The 16,751-nt window shown below is 43.1% G+C and overlaps 1 protein-coding gene across 2 annotated transcripts in view; it reads left to right on the top strand.

Annotated features, from left to right (window-relative positions):
• The window catches only part of LOC115468294 (E3 ubiquitin-protein ligase TRIM39-like), a 41,382-nt gene that overhangs the window by 23,316 nt on the left and 1,315 nt on the right, over positions 1–16,751 (top strand). The window contains exons 3-7 of one of the 2 annotated variants that reach the window (XM_030199921.1): positions 2,840–3,070; positions 4,070–4,092; positions 12,618–12,727; positions 15,933–15,938; positions 16,574–16,603. In XM_030199921.1, coding sequence (XP_030055781.1) covers positions 2,840–3,070; positions 4,070–4,092; positions 12,618–12,727; positions 15,933–15,938; positions 16,574–16,603 — 400 coding nt within the window. The remainder of the gene's footprint in view (positions 1–2,839; positions 3,071–4,069; positions 4,093–12,617; positions 12,728–15,932; positions 15,939–16,573; positions 16,604–16,751) is intronic. The other variant, XM_030199922.1, reaches the window with a different exon arrangement.

The following is a 16,751-nucleotide window of genomic DNA, read 5'->3' as shown; positions in this document are numbered from 1 at the left end:
CGTAGTTAAACTCTGGAATTCGCTGCCGGAGAAAGTGGTTAAGGCGGTTAACTTAGCGGACTTCAAAAAAAGGTTAGACGGCTTCCTGGAGGAAAAGGCCATAGAATGTTATTGAATGGACGAGGGAATAATACACTATTTCTAGGATGGGCAGGACAAATTGCTTGTTCTTTTGGCTACTGTCAGTGATAGGGTGCTGGGCTCGATGGACCCTTGGTCTGTCCCAGCATGGCGATGCTTATGTACTTAAGACCAAACGACAGCCGGCGTGGTTGAAAAGTGAGGTGAAGGAAGCTATTAGAGCTAAAAGAAAATCCTTCAGAAAATGGAAGAAGGAACCGAATGAAAATAATAAGAAACAGCATAAGGAATGTCAAGTCAAATGCAAAGCGCTGATAAGGAAGGCTAAGAGGGACTTTGATAGCGTTGGAGGCAAAAACAGATAGTAAATAATTTTTTAGGTATATATAAATGCAGGAAGCCTGCAAAAGAATCTGTTGGACCGCTAGATGACCGAGCAGTAAAAGGGGCGATCAGGGAAGACAAAGCCGTAGCGGAGAGATTAAATGGATTCTTTGCTTCGGTCTTCACTGAGGAAGATTTGGGTGGGATACCGGTGCCGGAAATGGTATTCGAAGCTGACGAGTCGGAGAAACTTAATGAATTCTCTGTAAACCTGGAGGATGTAATGGGGTAGTTTTACAAACTGCAGAGTAGCAAATCTCTTGGACCGGATGGTATTCATCTCAGAGTACTGATAGAACTGAAAAATGAGCTTGCAGAGCTATTGTTAGTAATATGTAATTTATCCTTAAAATCGAGCGTGGTACCGGAAGATTGGAGGGTGGCCAATGTAACGCCGAATTTTAAAAAAGGTTCCAGAGGAGATCAGGGAAATTATAAACCGGTGAGTCTGACGTCGGTGTCGGGCAAAATGGTAGAGACTATTATTAAGAACAAAATTACAGAGCATATTCAAAAGCATGGATTAATGAGACAAAGTCAACATGGATTTAGTGAAGGAAAATCTTGCCTCACCAGCCTACTACATTTCTTTGAAGGGGTGAACAAACATGTGGATAAAGGTGAGCCAGTTGATATTGTGTATCTGGATTTTCAGAAGGCGTTTGACAAAGTACCTCATGAAAGGCTCCAGAGGAAATTGGAGAGTCATGGGATAGGAGGTAGTGTTCTATTGTGGCTTAAAAACTGGTTAAAAGATAGAAAACAGAGAGTAGGGTTAAATGGTCAGTATTCTGAATGGAGTAGGGTAGATAGTGGGGTTCCCCAGGAGTCTGTGCTGGGGCCGCTGCTTTTTAACATATTTATAAATGACCTAGAGATGGGAGTAGCTAGTGAGGTAATTAAATTTGCTGATGACACAAAGTTATTCAAAGTCGTTAAATCGCGGGAAGATTGTGAAAATTACAAGAGGACCTTACGAGATTGGGAGACTAGGCATCTAAATGGCAGATGACGTTTAATGTGAGCAAGTGCAAAGTGATGTATGTGGGAAAGAGGAACCTGAATTACAGCTACGTCATGCAAGGTTCCACGTTAGGAGTCACAGACCAAGAAAGGGATCTAGGTGTCGTTGTTGATGATACGTTGAAACCTTCTGCTCAGTGTTCTGCTGCGGCTAAGAAAGCAAATAGAATGTTAGCTATTATTAGGAAAGGAATGGAAAACAAAAATGAGGATGTTATAATGCCTTTGTATCGCTCCATGTTCGTTAACATTACTACTACTACTACTACTACTTAGCATTTCTATAGCGCTACAAGGCATACGCAGCGCTGCACAAACATAGAAGAAAGACAGTCCCTGCTCAAAGAGCTGACAATCTGGTCTGGTCTGTGACCACTTACTTTGTTGGGTTTTTTTTAGTTTTTCAAAGCTTTATTGAAAATAGAGTCAAATTTAACAGTAGTAAGCAGAAAATGAAGAGACCCTTTTACTAAGCTGCATTGGTGGCCCGGGCGGTAATTTCATTTTTTGCGCGTGTCTGTTACAAACGCCAGAAAATAATTTAAAATTTTCCGGCACATGGCAGAAACCAGGTGGTAATCATCATTCTACATAATTTTTATTTTACCGCACGTCCATTTTCAGCCGTTTTTTACAGGCTTGCTGAAAAATGGATCTGCTCATGCCCAAAACACGAGCCTACACCAGTGCAGGCCATTTTTCGATGCACCTTAGTAAAAGGGCCCCTAAGTCTTAAAAATTTAACAGCCCTTCATCCCCTCCCTCCCTCCCACCACCCCCTCCCCCCCAACTGTGACCTCTTGTTTTGAAAGTGCTCGCAGTGCTGTCTTTGAAGAACCACCACTCAACAAAATGTTCAAAAGGGCAGGGCAAGATTGTGGGGGAGGAACGAGAAGGAAGCTGAGGCTAAATACTAGAAGGAGAATGAGAAGAATGAGATGCTAATGAACACAGGAAGAGAGAGAATGGGGAGATGCAGGGAGTAGCTGATGGGGAAGTGTGAAATGGAGGCTTCTTGTGGTAAGGGGTAAGAGCAGGAGAGGACGGAGACCCCTCTTCTGCTCACTTAGAAACAATATGGGGACAACAGTGGTACCGGGATGAGTACAGTTCACATGAGGAGAGAGGCAGAGGGAGTTTGTGGGTAGGGGGTGGAGGAGATACGCTTCTGAGTATGGTGAGAGAGGAAGGCTGGGAAAAGAGTGGGTGGTGAGTGGAGGAAGGCTGTGCTGGAGTCACCACTGTTAAAGGAGGGAGTGCTGTACCAGAGCCACCACTGATGGGAGGGTAATGGAGTGACTGCAACAAAATCACTCTAGTGCTACTGAGAATTATCTCTCGTTTAATCCAGAGTGAGACACAGATCAAACGACAGAAAGTGGAGTCTGAGTTTGAGGAGTTACAACAGTTTCTGAATAAGGAGAAGCAGATCCTTCTCTCGAGACTGGAGGAGGAAGAGAAGAAGATTCTTCAGAGAATCAGGGAACATGAGACCCAGCTAGAAGAACAAAGTTCTTCCCTCATGCAGCTGATCTCTGAGATAGAGGAGAAGATTCAGCAGCCAGCCACCGAGTTACTGAAGGTGAGATTAGCAAATATATTTCTAAGGAGGTTACAGTTCTTCCAGGAGGAATCAGGGAATTCAAGTAGCAGATCAAAATATCTTACATAAGGGCTGATTTTTCAGCCAGCAGCTGCACTTACCAAATCAGAGCTTTTAAAATAATTTCATGGGGCTTAAATAGCCAAATCCTCCTGCTCTGAAGAAGGTGTAAATTGTTGTATGTGTTCTACACATGTACACACAAGTCATATGTTTTTAATGATAAATATTTGACTCACTGAGTGAAAAGATACCAAACGAGGGGTTACAAATAACAGAGATAAAGGCTATAAATGTTTGGAGGGGTAAATTGGGCAACGTTCAGTTTCAAAGTTTTGTTTACTGTAGGGTCAGTAGAGAGGGACTATACAACTTTTTCACAACGTTGATGTTGTTCATGTTCTACAGCCTAAAAACTGTGGGTATGTGATTTCCGTGGTTAATCACTTAATTGATAAACATTTCTTATTTTTTAAAGATGTAGTTAGTCCATTCCTGAGGCTGAAATTTTCCAGGATTATACAGTTGATATCCCTCTGCTAGAAATAAGTCACTTACCCCACTATTGATACCTTTTCACCCAGATATCATAACTCCACCTCTGCCCAAACCAGGCTCTTGAGAATGTCTACATGGAGATCACGGATCAGAGCCACTAAGGAGGTTTCAGTACTGTTCCCCACCCAATAGTCTAATTGATTGGCATGAAGGACCTGTGTTTTATCTAAATACTTGAAAAGTTGCCCAAGTATCAATTATAACTTAGGAGATAGGTTTGAAATAGGCTGACACACTTGTTTCCATAATGAGTTTGGGTGTTTCTTATCGATTTTTGGATGCTGATCATAGAAATGGCATCAAAATTTTGTAGCTGTTATGTGATTGAGCAGATCTGTGAGTAGAGTATCCTAATGTATAATGTGTTCGCATAAACTGTGAAATCTAACTAGAAATATTCTCTGTTTCATTTCCCTTTAGGATGTGAAGGATGCTCTGAGCAGGTACAAGTTAGTTTTCTGTCATTTTCTATGCGGCTGGATGGATTTTGAGTGAGAAAGAAGGGAATTAATTGATTGGTGAAAGGGAGAGGAGTAGCCTAATGGTTAGTGCAGTGGGCTTTGATCCTGGCAACCTGGGTTCGAGTCCCACTGCAGCTCCTTGTGACCTTGGGCAAATCACTTAACCCTCCATTGCCCCAGGTACAAAAAAACTCTGAATGTGAGCCCCCTAGGGACAGAGAAAGTACCTGTATATAATGTGTACAGTGCTGCGTATGTCTAGAAGTGCTATAGAAATGATTAGTAGTAGATGTGGAATTGAGAATGGGAGAAAGAGAGGTGGGATTAAGTGAGGAGAGGGAGAACTAAAGTTTAGAGGAAGTACTGAGAAATGGAGGGGAAGAGATGGAGGATGAGGAGGAGAATTACAGATCTATTTTCCCTTCCCTCTGATTCTCCTATTTCCTCTCCCACCAACCTCCCTGTCCTCACCTATTTGGCCCTCCGTGAATCCTCTGTTCATTCCCCACCAAACTTCACCCTGTGAATCTCCTTTCAACCTCTACTCTCCCAGTGGTGCTGCCCCTTAACCGTATTGCAGAAGGAGTTGCTGGTGATGGTCTCTGCTTTGACGCTGTCTATAACAAAGTAATTCTATCAAAATGTGTTTATATTTCTTTGAAGGGTGAATAAACATGTGGCATAAACCTATTTTTAGACGTTTTTCTATGAAGTCCATCAGAAGTGCGTCCAAATCTCAAGGGGTGTGTTAGGGGCGTGTTCAGACGGGGACTTATGCGTTCTTAAGACTTAAAGTTTTTCAGTCATAATGGAACAAAACAAAAACATCCAGGTCTAAAACTTAGAAGTTTTGAGCTAGACCTGTTTTTATAACGAATAAGGCACAAAAAAGTGCCCTAAATACTCAGATGACCACTGGAGGGAATCAGGGATGACCTCCCCTAATTCCCCCAGTGGTCACTAACCCCCTCCCACCCCCCAAAATGTGATAAAAAACATTACTTGCCGGTCTCTATGCCAGCCTCAGATGTTATATTTCTGTCCATTAGAACAGCATGCAGGTCCCTGGAATAGTCTAGTGGCTCAACCTCTGGGGAATGGAAGGAGACACAGGGGGAGCTCGGGGTTGGCCGACAGCTCGGTGGGGAATCTTTCTCCATCGGGCACAAGGGCTCACATCTCCACTTGACCTTCCTGACAGCATGCAGGTCCCTGGAGTAGTCTAGTGGTGGACCCAGGCTCCTACCTCCCCCTACCTGTTACACTTCTGGACGAAACTGTAAGCCCTCCAAAACTCACCAGAAACCCACATATAGGTGCCCCCTTCACCCGTAAAAGCTGTGGTAGTGCTGTACAGTTGGGGGTGGTGGGTTTTGGGGGGCTCAGCTGACAAGGTAAGGGACCAATGGAAAGATGTGTACCTGACAGCCAGTGGCGTACCGAGGGCGGGGTGGTGGGGGCGGTCTGCCCCAGGTGCATGCTGCTGGAGGGGTACAGCGTCTCCGTGATTTCCCTGATCCCTCTGTCCCGGAACAGGTTACTTACCTACAATGACAGCCAGATCTTTTTCTTGAGCGCTGACCCCCAAGATGGACCCTAGCATCAAGTAACTATGATTCGGATTATTCTTTCCAATTAGCATCACTTAGCATTCGTCCACATTAAATTTAATCTGCCATTTGGACGCCCAGTCTTCCAATTTCCTCAGATATTTCACAGTCCACACGTGTTTTAACAACCTTGAATAGTTTTGTATCATTTGCTAATTTGATCACCTGACTTGTCATTCCGATTTCCATATATGTTAAATAGTACCGGTCACTGTTCACCCTCCTCCGTTGAGAGAAATGACCATTCATCCCTACCCTCTGTTTTCTGTCCAATAACCAATTCCTAATCTACACTGGTTAAAAGATAGAAAACACCCAGCTAATAAAGTCCACCTTCTACATTATCCTGCCTAACACCTCTCTTCTCTCTTCCTTTACCCAATCTTTGTATACTACTAATTTCATCTGATATCCTGGTATGACCATGTCATAACGAAACTCTGTAAGCCACATTGAGCCTGGGAAAGAAAGCCAGCAGATCAATATCACAACAAAAAGATTTTATTGAAGATACCGTGTATGAACAAATCGCTCGACACAGGCCGTGTTTCGCCCACCTAGGGCTGCGTCAGGGGCTACAATGAACAAATATATAATAATTATCATAGATCATAATAAATAAAATATAACACACATACAAGCATAATATATCAAATATATAAATTGACAAAAAACAAATAATAAAATATGGAATATTACTAAGTATACATAGAGAGTATACTAGAATAAGCATATCGCTACGCACTGTCCAATATAAATTATATATATATATATATATACATGTACATAAAAGAGCATATATATGAAAATATATTTATAAAAGAATTGTATGTAATGCAACAATTGTATGACAGTGCATATAAACATATATATAAAAGCATAATAAAATCTGACATCACATAACAGCAAAGCAAGGGCACTGGTATAGATTACGAACTTCAATACAAATATGTATAAAAAATGTATAAATGAGATAATAAAAGGGCACATACCTAATTTGAAACCTCTATGTGAAAAACACAAAAAATCAAGCCTTAGGATGGATGTTCCCCAGTAATCTTAGTAGACTGGCCACACAGACATCCCAGCAGAGCAGTGGGGCACCCTAGGAGGTCCCAGTTAGACATCTTACCACTGCCCCATTATCTTGTAGGGTGAGCCTTCCAAAATCTGTAGAAAAACTACTGTACACATCTACAATAGCCCTTATGGCTGCAGGTGTCACCTATATGTAGGTACAGTAGGCTTTTGGTAAGTTTTGGAGGGCTGACACTTTCCACCACAATTGTGACAGAGTGAGATATGGACCTGGTCGCCTTTTCTACAGTACACTGCACCGACCACTAGGCTACTCCAGGGACCTGATTGCTGCTGTAATAAGATGGACCATAACATCTGAGGCTGTTATAGAGGCTGCTATATACTGTTTCTTTCACATCTTTGGGGGTGGGAGGGGGTCAGTGACCACTAGGGGAGTAAGGGGGGGGGACATGCCTTAATCTCTTCAGTAGTCAATTAGTCATTTAGGGCACCTTGTTGTGACTTAGTTGTGATAAAAACAAAACATATAAATTGTAGCCCTGGATATTTTTGTTTTGTTCCATTGTGGCAGAAAAACATCTGAGTATTAGGAATGCCTAAATCCCACCCCTAACACACTCCCTTGCGTAGCAAAATGTTTAAAAAATGGGTTTCAAAAAATTTATTTATTTATTTATTTGTTGCATTTGTATCCCACATTTTCCCACCTATTTGCGGGCTCAGTGTGGCTTACAATAAGACTTGAATAATAGAAATACATTTGTTACGACTAGGTTATGGATTACATTGAACAGAGTTGTGCGAGGCATTCGAATATCATTGGTAGTATAACAATGGGACAACTACATAGAAACATTAGAAAGAGACAATGGGAAAAAAGGGCATTATTAGGCGCCTAGACATATAGTGTACATAGTTCCTTGGATGAATGTATGGTTGACTGGATAAAGGGATGATGGATCAGATGTGGATGTGTATTGCATTGTGAACAGTGAGTGGTCTCTATGTGTTTTGGCTCTTTCCGTAAGTTTGTTCAAACAGGTGTGTCTTCAGTAGTTTACGGAAGGAGGCGTGTTCGTTAATCATTCTTAGGTTGCGTGGTAATGTATTCCAAGACTTCGTGCTCTTGTAGGAGAAGGTTGACGCGTGTATCGTCTTGTACTTCAAGCCCCTGCAGGTTGGGTAATGAAGGTTGAGGTGAGTTCGGGATGATCTTTTGGCTTTTCTAGGTGGTAGGTTTATTAAATCAGACATGTACGCTGGGGCTTCACCGTAAATGATCTTATGGACTAGTGTGCAAGTTTTAAAAGTAACGCGGTCCTTGAGTGGAAGCCAATGTAGTTTCTCTCGTAGTGGTTTTGCCCTTTCATATTTAGGTTTTCCGAAGATGAGCCTGGCTGCTGTGTTCTGGGCTGTTTGAAGTTTCCTTAGTATTTGCTCTTTGCAGCCAGCGTATAATGAGTTGCAGTAATCCAAGTGGCTAAGGACGAGGGATTGCACTAGGCTGCAGAAGACGAATCTTGGGAAGAATGGTCTAATCCTTTTCAATTTCCACATGCTGAAGAACATTTTCTTGGTTATGTTGTTTGCGTGAGTTTCGAGTGTTAGGTGGCGGTCGATAGTCACTCCAAGGATTTTTAGCGTTTCTGAGATTGGAAGTTTTAGGTTTGGTGTGTTTATCACGTTGAATTCTGTTGTGTTGTATTGGGAGGTGAGTATCAGGCATTGGGTTTTTTCTGCGTTTAGTTTCAGGCGGAATGCATCTGCCCATGTGTTCATGATGTGTAGACTTTTATTGATTTAGCTGGAGATTTCTTTGATGTCTTGTTTGAATGGGATGTATATTGTCACATCATCGGCGTATATGTACGGGTTGAGGTTATGGTTTGATAGGAGTTTTGCTAAAGGGATCATCATTAGGTTGAATATAGTTGGAGAGAGAGGTGATCCCTGTGGGACTCCACATTCAGGTATCCATGCCTTGGACGTGGTTGAATTTGATGTGACTTGATACGAGCGCAGGGTTAGGAACCCCTTGAACCAATTCAAGACATTTCCTCCGATGCCAAAGTATTCAAGTATGTGTATTAGGATTTCATGATCAACCATGTCGAAGGCGCTGGACATGTCGAATTGTAAGAGGAGTATATTGTTGCCGGTTGCAATTCTTTGTTTGAATCTGGTCATTAGGGTGACTAATACTGTTTCTGTGCTGTGATTCGAACGGAATCCTGATTGGGCATCATGCAGTATTGAATGTTTGTCTAGATAGTTTGTGAGTTGTTTGGTTACCATACCTTCGGTTATCTTGGTTATTAGTGGTATGGATGCAATTGGCCTGTAGTTGGTTATTTCGCTCGTGTTTTTCTTTGTGTCTTTAGGAATTGGTGTGAGTAGGATTTTTCCTTTTTCTTTTGGGAAGAGTCCATTTTGTAGCATGTAGTTTATGTGATTTGTTAGGTTTGTTATGAATTGTTGAGGAGCAGTTTGCATGAGGCTATTTGGACATATGTCTAGTTTGCAGTTGGATTTGGCATATTTTTTGAGAGTTTTAGAGATGAGTTCTTCTGGTAATAGTTCAAATTCGGTCCAGGTTCTGTCTGCTGGGTGTGTTCCTTCTTCTGGATCTAGACAGTCTAGGAGAGTGGTGTATTCTATAGGGCTGGCGGGTATTTTTTGTCGTAATTGTACAATTTTCTCCTTGAAGTATTTGCAAGGTTGTCAACACTTGGTATATCTTTGCCGTTGGTTGTAACAGGTGTGGTGTCTAACAGTTTGTTCACGAGGTTGAAGAGTTTATGTGTGTCTTTGTAGTTTGGTCCTATTAATGTTTTATAGTGTAGTCTTTTTGTCTGTTTGATGGTGTATTTGTATTTTCTCCGAAGTTGTTTCCAGTCGTTTAGTGTTTGTTCATCTCTCTTTTTGTTCCAGGCTCGTTCAAGTCTCCTGACTTGTGTTTTCAGTTTTTTCAGCTCTTCGTTGAACCATGGATTTGCATTTTTCCTGTGTGATGTTCTGGTTTGGGCTGGGGCGATTTTGTCTAATGTTGTTGTGCTTATATCGTCCCATTCTTGGAGGAATTGGATGGTGCCAGCGTTTGTAGTCCATTCACTCTGGTAGATCTGTTGCCAGAATGTTGTGGGATCTATTTTTCCTCTCGTTGTGTAGGTTGTTCGCTCATGTTTGTTGATTGTGTTTGGTTGTGTTTTTTGCCAGTAAAGTGTGACATTTGCTTTATGGTGGTCTGACCATAGTGTGGGTGTCCATCTTGTGTTGGTGAGTGTGATAGTTGAGTTCGGTTCGAGTCTATTTGTTATGATATCTAGTGTGTGTCCTTTTTCGTGTGTTGGTTGTAAGTTGGGTGTTTGCAGATCCCAGAGTTGTAGGAATTCTTTGAATTCTCGTGTACTTGGTAGGGTGTCATCTTCTAGGTGTAAGTTGATGTCTCCTAGTATGAGGATGTTTGAGGTTGATACGCAGGTATTCGAGATGAAATCCATGAGTTGTGTTTGGGCGTCTTGCCATTTTCCTGGTGGCCTGTAGAATAGGATTGTGTTAAGGTGTCCTATTAGACTTGGATGGTTGATTCTTGTCGATGCAATTTCAAGTTGTGGTGAGGTAGATTCGCCTGTGATTGTGAATTCAGGTTTGTATATCAAAGCTATTCCGCCTCCTCTTTTTTCTCCATTTCTTGTCCAGTGCGTGATTTTGTATTCTGGTGGGCACGTTTGTAGGATGGCGGGGTCCGTAGGACTATGGAACCAGGTTTCTGTGATAAATAAGAGGTCTAGTTTGTTTGTGGTGATCCAATCTAGTATGTCTATCGAGTTGCTTACTGCTGATCTTGCATTGACGTATCCTAGTTGGATTTGGTGATGTGGTTCCAAGGCGGGGTTAGATGTGTTTATTTTTATTAACTGTCTGTGTCTTCGATGGTTGAATTTGTTGTTGTCATTGTTTTCCTTGTTTTGTCGGTGGTGTAAATATTCGGGGTTTGTTCCTGTTGGTTGGTTGTTGTGTCTTTGATTTGGTAGGTTGTTTAAAGGTTGTGCATGGGATTGGTGATATGTAAGTGGGTTGTTGTGGTTGTTGTTTTGGGTGTGCATGGTGTGTGTGTGAGTGTTATGCGGATTGTGAGTAGTGGAGTTGTTGTTGTCTAGGTTTTGTGTTGAGAATATAATGAGACACTGGATGGTTATGAGTGTATTGCTGGTGTTCATTTCTATGTGTTGGGTGTTGTGACAAATAAGTAATTGGTGTATATTTGAGCAATACTACGTTTACAATTGCATTTGAGCGTGGTTACAATTCAAGCGAAGTAGTGCTAACATTTTTATTTAATCTAGCAACAATTTATTTCAAAGCTGGCAGCAGTTCAGTGCTAGGCAGGCAGAGTGTTACTTAACTTTGTATTTAAGTATGGCAACAATTTAATTTAGAGCTTGGCAACAGTTTATTGCTGGGCGAGCCTACTCTGAATGCTTGCCAACAGTTCACTATCAGGCAAATGAGATAGTATTTGCATTCGCGTTAGTCTTAGCAGCAATTTTAATTGAAGCGTGGCAACAGTTAAAGGTGCTATTTTGGCATAGGACGCTGTGGCTTTCAGTTTAGAGTAAGCAGAGCAAAACAGGGTAAAGCAAGGATTTTTTTAAATTATGTAAAAGCTAAAGCAGTGCATGCAAGCTTGCTTGGTAACAGTTCGCTGTGATGCGAATGAGGTAATATTTACATTTGCATTAGTCTTAGCAGCAATTTAAATTAAAGCATGGCAACAGTTAAAGGTGCTATATTGGCATAAGACACAGCAGGGTATAGCGAGGATTTTTAAATCATGCTAAAGCAATGCATGCATTTAAGATGAGCAGGGTATTTTATTACTCTGTTCAGCCTCGGCAGGCAGCTCCTGTTCCCGGCAGGTTGGTCCTCTCAGTCGATCTTGGTTATCAGCGGTCGGCCTTGATGTCCCGAACGGCGGCCACGGGACCAATGGCTCGGTTGTCTGGTGCTCGGTGTCTCTAACGCAGCCACCACATGATTTGCGTGTGGCTCAGGAGTCGTCGTCGCTTTGCCGCACCTCAAGCTGATCAACTCCTGTCTGTCGGCGTTCCGAAGCGTGGAGCAGTCGGGTGTGGGGTGCGCCCGATTCCCTCAATCCGCTCGCGGCTTCCTGGGCAGCAGTCGGACGATTCAGGAGCGCGCCGCATAGGGGATTGGCCGCTCCTGCTTTCCGGACCTCAGGCCAACCAGGCCGGTCGGCGCTCTGCTCGTTCCGCGGCCTTCCGGGCAACGAACCAATGTCCGGCCGACTCTCCACCAGTCGCGTGGTCGGCTGGATCGTCCCCGGTGCCGCGAACACGGCTCCCCGAGCTCACTGGGTGGCCGCACGGAGTTGCAAGATGTAGTCGCGGCTCACCTCTGGGCTCTCCACTTCTGGGCTCTCCGTCTCCACACCGGTTTCGATGGTCGCTCCGGATTCGGATCGCGGGGGCGCAACCTCGTGGCCATCCTCGTGGCGGTCTCCCGCTAGGCCGTCGGTCGGCCTCGGTCCGGCTGGATTTCAGACCGGTCGGACCGCCGGTGTTCCACCGGTCGGTTTCAGCTGCGGTCTCAGCTCCAGATTCAGCGCAGCCGGGGTTGATCAGACTGATCCAGGCAGGCTTAAATATGCCCAGGTGGCGATTTCCAAATGCCATTTTGTGCCACTTTTTGAATGTTTTCCTATTTCAAAATTCAGTCCCATAATCACAGAAAACTGAGTGTTCATGGTATATTTCATTCCTTCCACTGTTCACATCTCTATACTCTGGGTGTGAACATCTCTCAGAATAATCCCAGTGACTCTCTAACCCATAGGTGGCAGAAAATGAAGTTTCCAAAACCAGAGGCTGTTTCTACTGATCTGAAAATGGGTTTCCAATTGCGCTATCCTCAGCAGCTGAAAAAATGGATTACAAAATTTGGAGGTGAGGAATTGATCGCTTTTTTTTTTTTTTATCATTTATTTATAATTTTTTCATTTTACAAGGATCACTTGCAAAACAGTAAAACAGAGATGATTGTACATTAAAACAATATTAGAAGAAAACAATCTCAACAAGATAAATGGATTTTATACAATCTTTCTCTTTCTTAGACCACAAAATAAATAGGGAGAGTGAAACAAGACAAGGAGATCAATTTAAACAGCAAACAAAGAAAACGTGGTATTAACCCCAGTCATTATTTATCTAAATCATTATTCCACATTGATCATCTGGTTGGTTTCTTCAAGACCATAACGGTGCATAGTCCATCAATTTCATTGGAAACATACTTATTGTCCAATATTAGTGAAAGTAATACACCTGATTTCATTTTTTTCCCTTTTAAAACCAGAAATTGTTTAACAATACAAACCCTTGAATCTCCAATCCAATTCCCGCTGATTAAAGTAATCCCAGTTTCACAGGCTTCACTCCTTTTGAATTAATATATTAAGAGGAATCATTTCAGAGGAAAAAAAAACATTAGGAGTCATACCCGGAACTCTGGGAAAACAACAATCTCGATATTAATCATCTGCAACAATATTCATTTTGTTCAAATTTTTTCTGGTCTTTTATCATTTTCAAATCTTAACCGTTTCCTACTTCAATAGAACTTCATTTGCTGTATATTCTCAAAGGATTCGATTAGATTATCCATGTGGCTCATTAACAAGACTATATCTGAAGCAAAGTCATTCTCTACCACCGTCAGGTCCTGGAGCACCCTCCAGATGACATTCAATGCAACCTCCAAGGGAGCCAAAAACTCCAAGCTGATAACTCTTAAGGGTTTAGGAGTAGCACTGCCGACACGGGTTCAGCTGTAAACGACTTCCGTTTCAGCATACACTCCTGACTCACTCCTCCACTCCTTTGGGCATGGTGGTTAAATGATTTTTGAGCGATGAAGTTGTTTCCAGGTCCAAGAGCATCGACGCTCCTTCGTTGGCGCTAATCAAAGGACTCATCAACCCAGTCATCTATGGGCAGCTCGTCACACAGCGGTCCCACACTTGCTGCACAGGGGACAAAACGCTGGTCATCGGCGGCTGACCCCCCCATTGTCCCCTTCCTCTGTTAAGGCAACTGCAATGCAGAGAGGAAATTTCAAGTGAACAAAAACTGAACTTCAGAGGACAGCTGGGCCGTTGAGTGTACGAGCTTCAGGTCACCATCTTTCCCCTCTCCCTAATTTGGGACACTCTTTGTCTGGTTTCTCCTCAGAGGCCTGTCTGATATGGGTAACCCTTCAGCGTAGCCCTCTGAGTCATTGAAACACAGAAGCCCCTCCACCACTTACAAGGTGGTGTCCCTTCGGAGGGGAATTGATCGCGTTTTAATTTGGTTTGTCTTCTTTTCAAATGCTCTGGATAATTCCACTAAAAATGTGCAGAAATAAAAGTATAAATCTGAGTTCTTTGTCATCAAACAGATGAATCCATTACGAATGGGTTGTGTCCACCTACCAGCAGGGGGAGATAGAGAGCACTAAAAAACCATAGTGCCTCATGGCCAGCTAGCTCCATCTGCCTCTTCAGTATTCTCTATCTCCCCAGCAGGGTGATTGCAGCTTTTTCAGCTCCTTCTAAATTCTGCCTGGGGTGGCTCCTGAGCTTTGCCAGTGGAAGCAGGGGTGTTAAGGCTATTGTAGCTTCACTTTAAAGGCACATAGGTTAGCCCTTTCCCTGCCTTACCCATCCCCCCAGTGGATGTGAACACAGTTCGCTTTTCCCTGCCCTTTCCTACTCTACTTAGTGGATGCAGGCACATTGGTTCGCCTTTCCCTGCCTTTCCCACTCTTCTGCACCTCCAGAGTTGATTTGATTGCCTCTTTTGCTGTTTCCTCTACAGAGTTAAAAATAAAAATGTTGCGTCGCACTTTGGCGCTGCAACCTCAGAAAAGAGGTTTTCTTATGATTCTACAGCGTGACCGGAGCTTTGATACTCGGTCCAGTGAGGTAAGAGTGCTTTCTAGCTCCTCTGGGGAGGGCCCGCGATCGAGACGTTTTTGGCGCGAAGCCGCCATTTTGAATTTTCCGCCGTTTTCGGCGATGGCTGCGGAGGTTGTAAAGCGCTGTTTTAAGTGTGGCAAGTGCAGATCCGCAGCTGGGCTCTGTAAATTGTGCTGTTCAGGCGTTAGAGCCGGCCCGAGCATGGCGAGTGAGGATTCTTCCCGCTCTGTGGAATGCGCCACATGGCGTGACCCCTGCTGAGGCGGAGGGTCTTGAATCCGGGAGGGGTGCTCGGATTGAGGCTAATCAAAGAGCTTCTAGCCCCGGACTGGAACCGGGTGACCAGGGCGAGTTTTTGTCCCCTGACTTTGTTTTATTGATGCATAAGGCATATATGCTTAAAAGAGCTCTGCCCAAGGGGTCTTCTACGGCCCCCCTTACTGCCCCTCCAGCGGATTCTGGCCTGGGACTGCCCTCTGAGGCGTTTTTCCCTGATAGCTGGCCACAAGAGATGCGCAGAAGGGTTAATTCCCCTTTGGAGAGCGCCCCCTGGTATGTATGTAAATTTATGTGTGGTCTGGATCTATAATCATATCTCTGTGTTTTTATGTTAGACCCTGAGGCAGGCGCTTGTGTGCCGAAACACGGCCCATGTCGGGTCTTTTTCACAATAAAGGACGGCTGTTATCTCTTTCTTGAAGGCCCAGTGTTGCTTTTATTGTCTGTGTTCTATGCTTGTATGCTGTAATACCCTCTCTTTTGTGACTACGTTCTTACTTTATACCAGCTGTACCATCAGTTCTGCCCAAAGCAACAATGACCTTGCGTTGTCTATTGTCACTTCTATTTGAGTATAACCTGAAGAAGGAATGGGTGATAAGGCAACGATTGTTTTATTTTGTTGCATTGCACCTTGGAAGTCATAAGTTTGCTTTGTCATAAGCTTATTCCTGGGATAAGCGGAAGAAAATCTGTTTTACTCTTTTGGGATCTTGCCAGATACTTGTGACCTGGATTCACCACTGTTGGAAACAGGATACTGGGCTTGATGGACCTTCAGTCTTTCCCTGGATGGCAGTTCTTATGTATAAATGTACTTATAAGATCACTGAAGGACAGTTTGATAATTCAAAATCTCTAACATTTCTCTCTCTATTGTTTTTTTTACAAAATAAAATCACATCCTGCAGGAATAGGTAAGTTTTATTCAGTTAGCAACTTATATATTTTAGGGTGGGCAATTAATGTGTTAATAACACCATAAATGCATTAATATTTTAACGCATACCATGTTGTTTGATGCTGCCTGTGTTTTTTTAATGCTGACCCACCCCTCCCCCACGCTTACCTGTACAGCAGGACTCTTTTCTCCTTCCTCGCAGCTGCCTCAAACTCCTTCTCTCCCCCTGCACGGACAGGCTCTGCAGATACTTGAGCTGCATGGTGCATGAAGTTAGGGAAGGTCTCTTGAGACTTGAAACCGCGAGACTTCCCCAAATTCCTGCACTGCGTGACTCAAGTATCTGCAGAGCCCAATCACTGTGCAGGGCGAGACAAGGAGTTTGAGGCAACGCTGAGTCTGAGCCCTGCTGTACAAGTCAATGTAGGGATTGGGGAAGAGAAACTTGGTGAAGGCTGTTTGAATCTTTCTTATTTAATGCCCAAAATTCTGTGATTAAGCGCACTTAATTGCATGATTAACATTTTTAATCTCATAATTAATCACTATTAACATTTTTAATCATTGTTCACCTCTAATATATTTTTGATATCGTTGTACTTATTTCTCTTCTCTGAGATCTGATCATTGTTCATCTTTATTTTAATGCAGATTGGTGGATGGAATTTGGCAGATATACAGGTAACTGAATCTGATATATAATAATTATACAAAACCATCAAATCCACTAATGTGTTTTTTGACTGTGATCCCGCTATACAGACACCTACAGCCAGTGTTAGGGATCATTTTCACCCCGTGATAGAGAAGAGAATGTGTGTTTCCCCTG

Source organism: Microcaecilia unicolor, chromosome 4, assembly GCF_901765095.1.
Source record: "Microcaecilia unicolor chromosome 4, aMicUni1.1, whole genome shotgun sequence".
Taxonomy (NCBI): Eukaryota; Metazoa; Chordata; class Amphibia; order Gymnophiona; family Siphonopidae; genus Microcaecilia; species Microcaecilia unicolor.
This window is presented reverse-complemented; position numbering and strand designations above follow the sequence as displayed.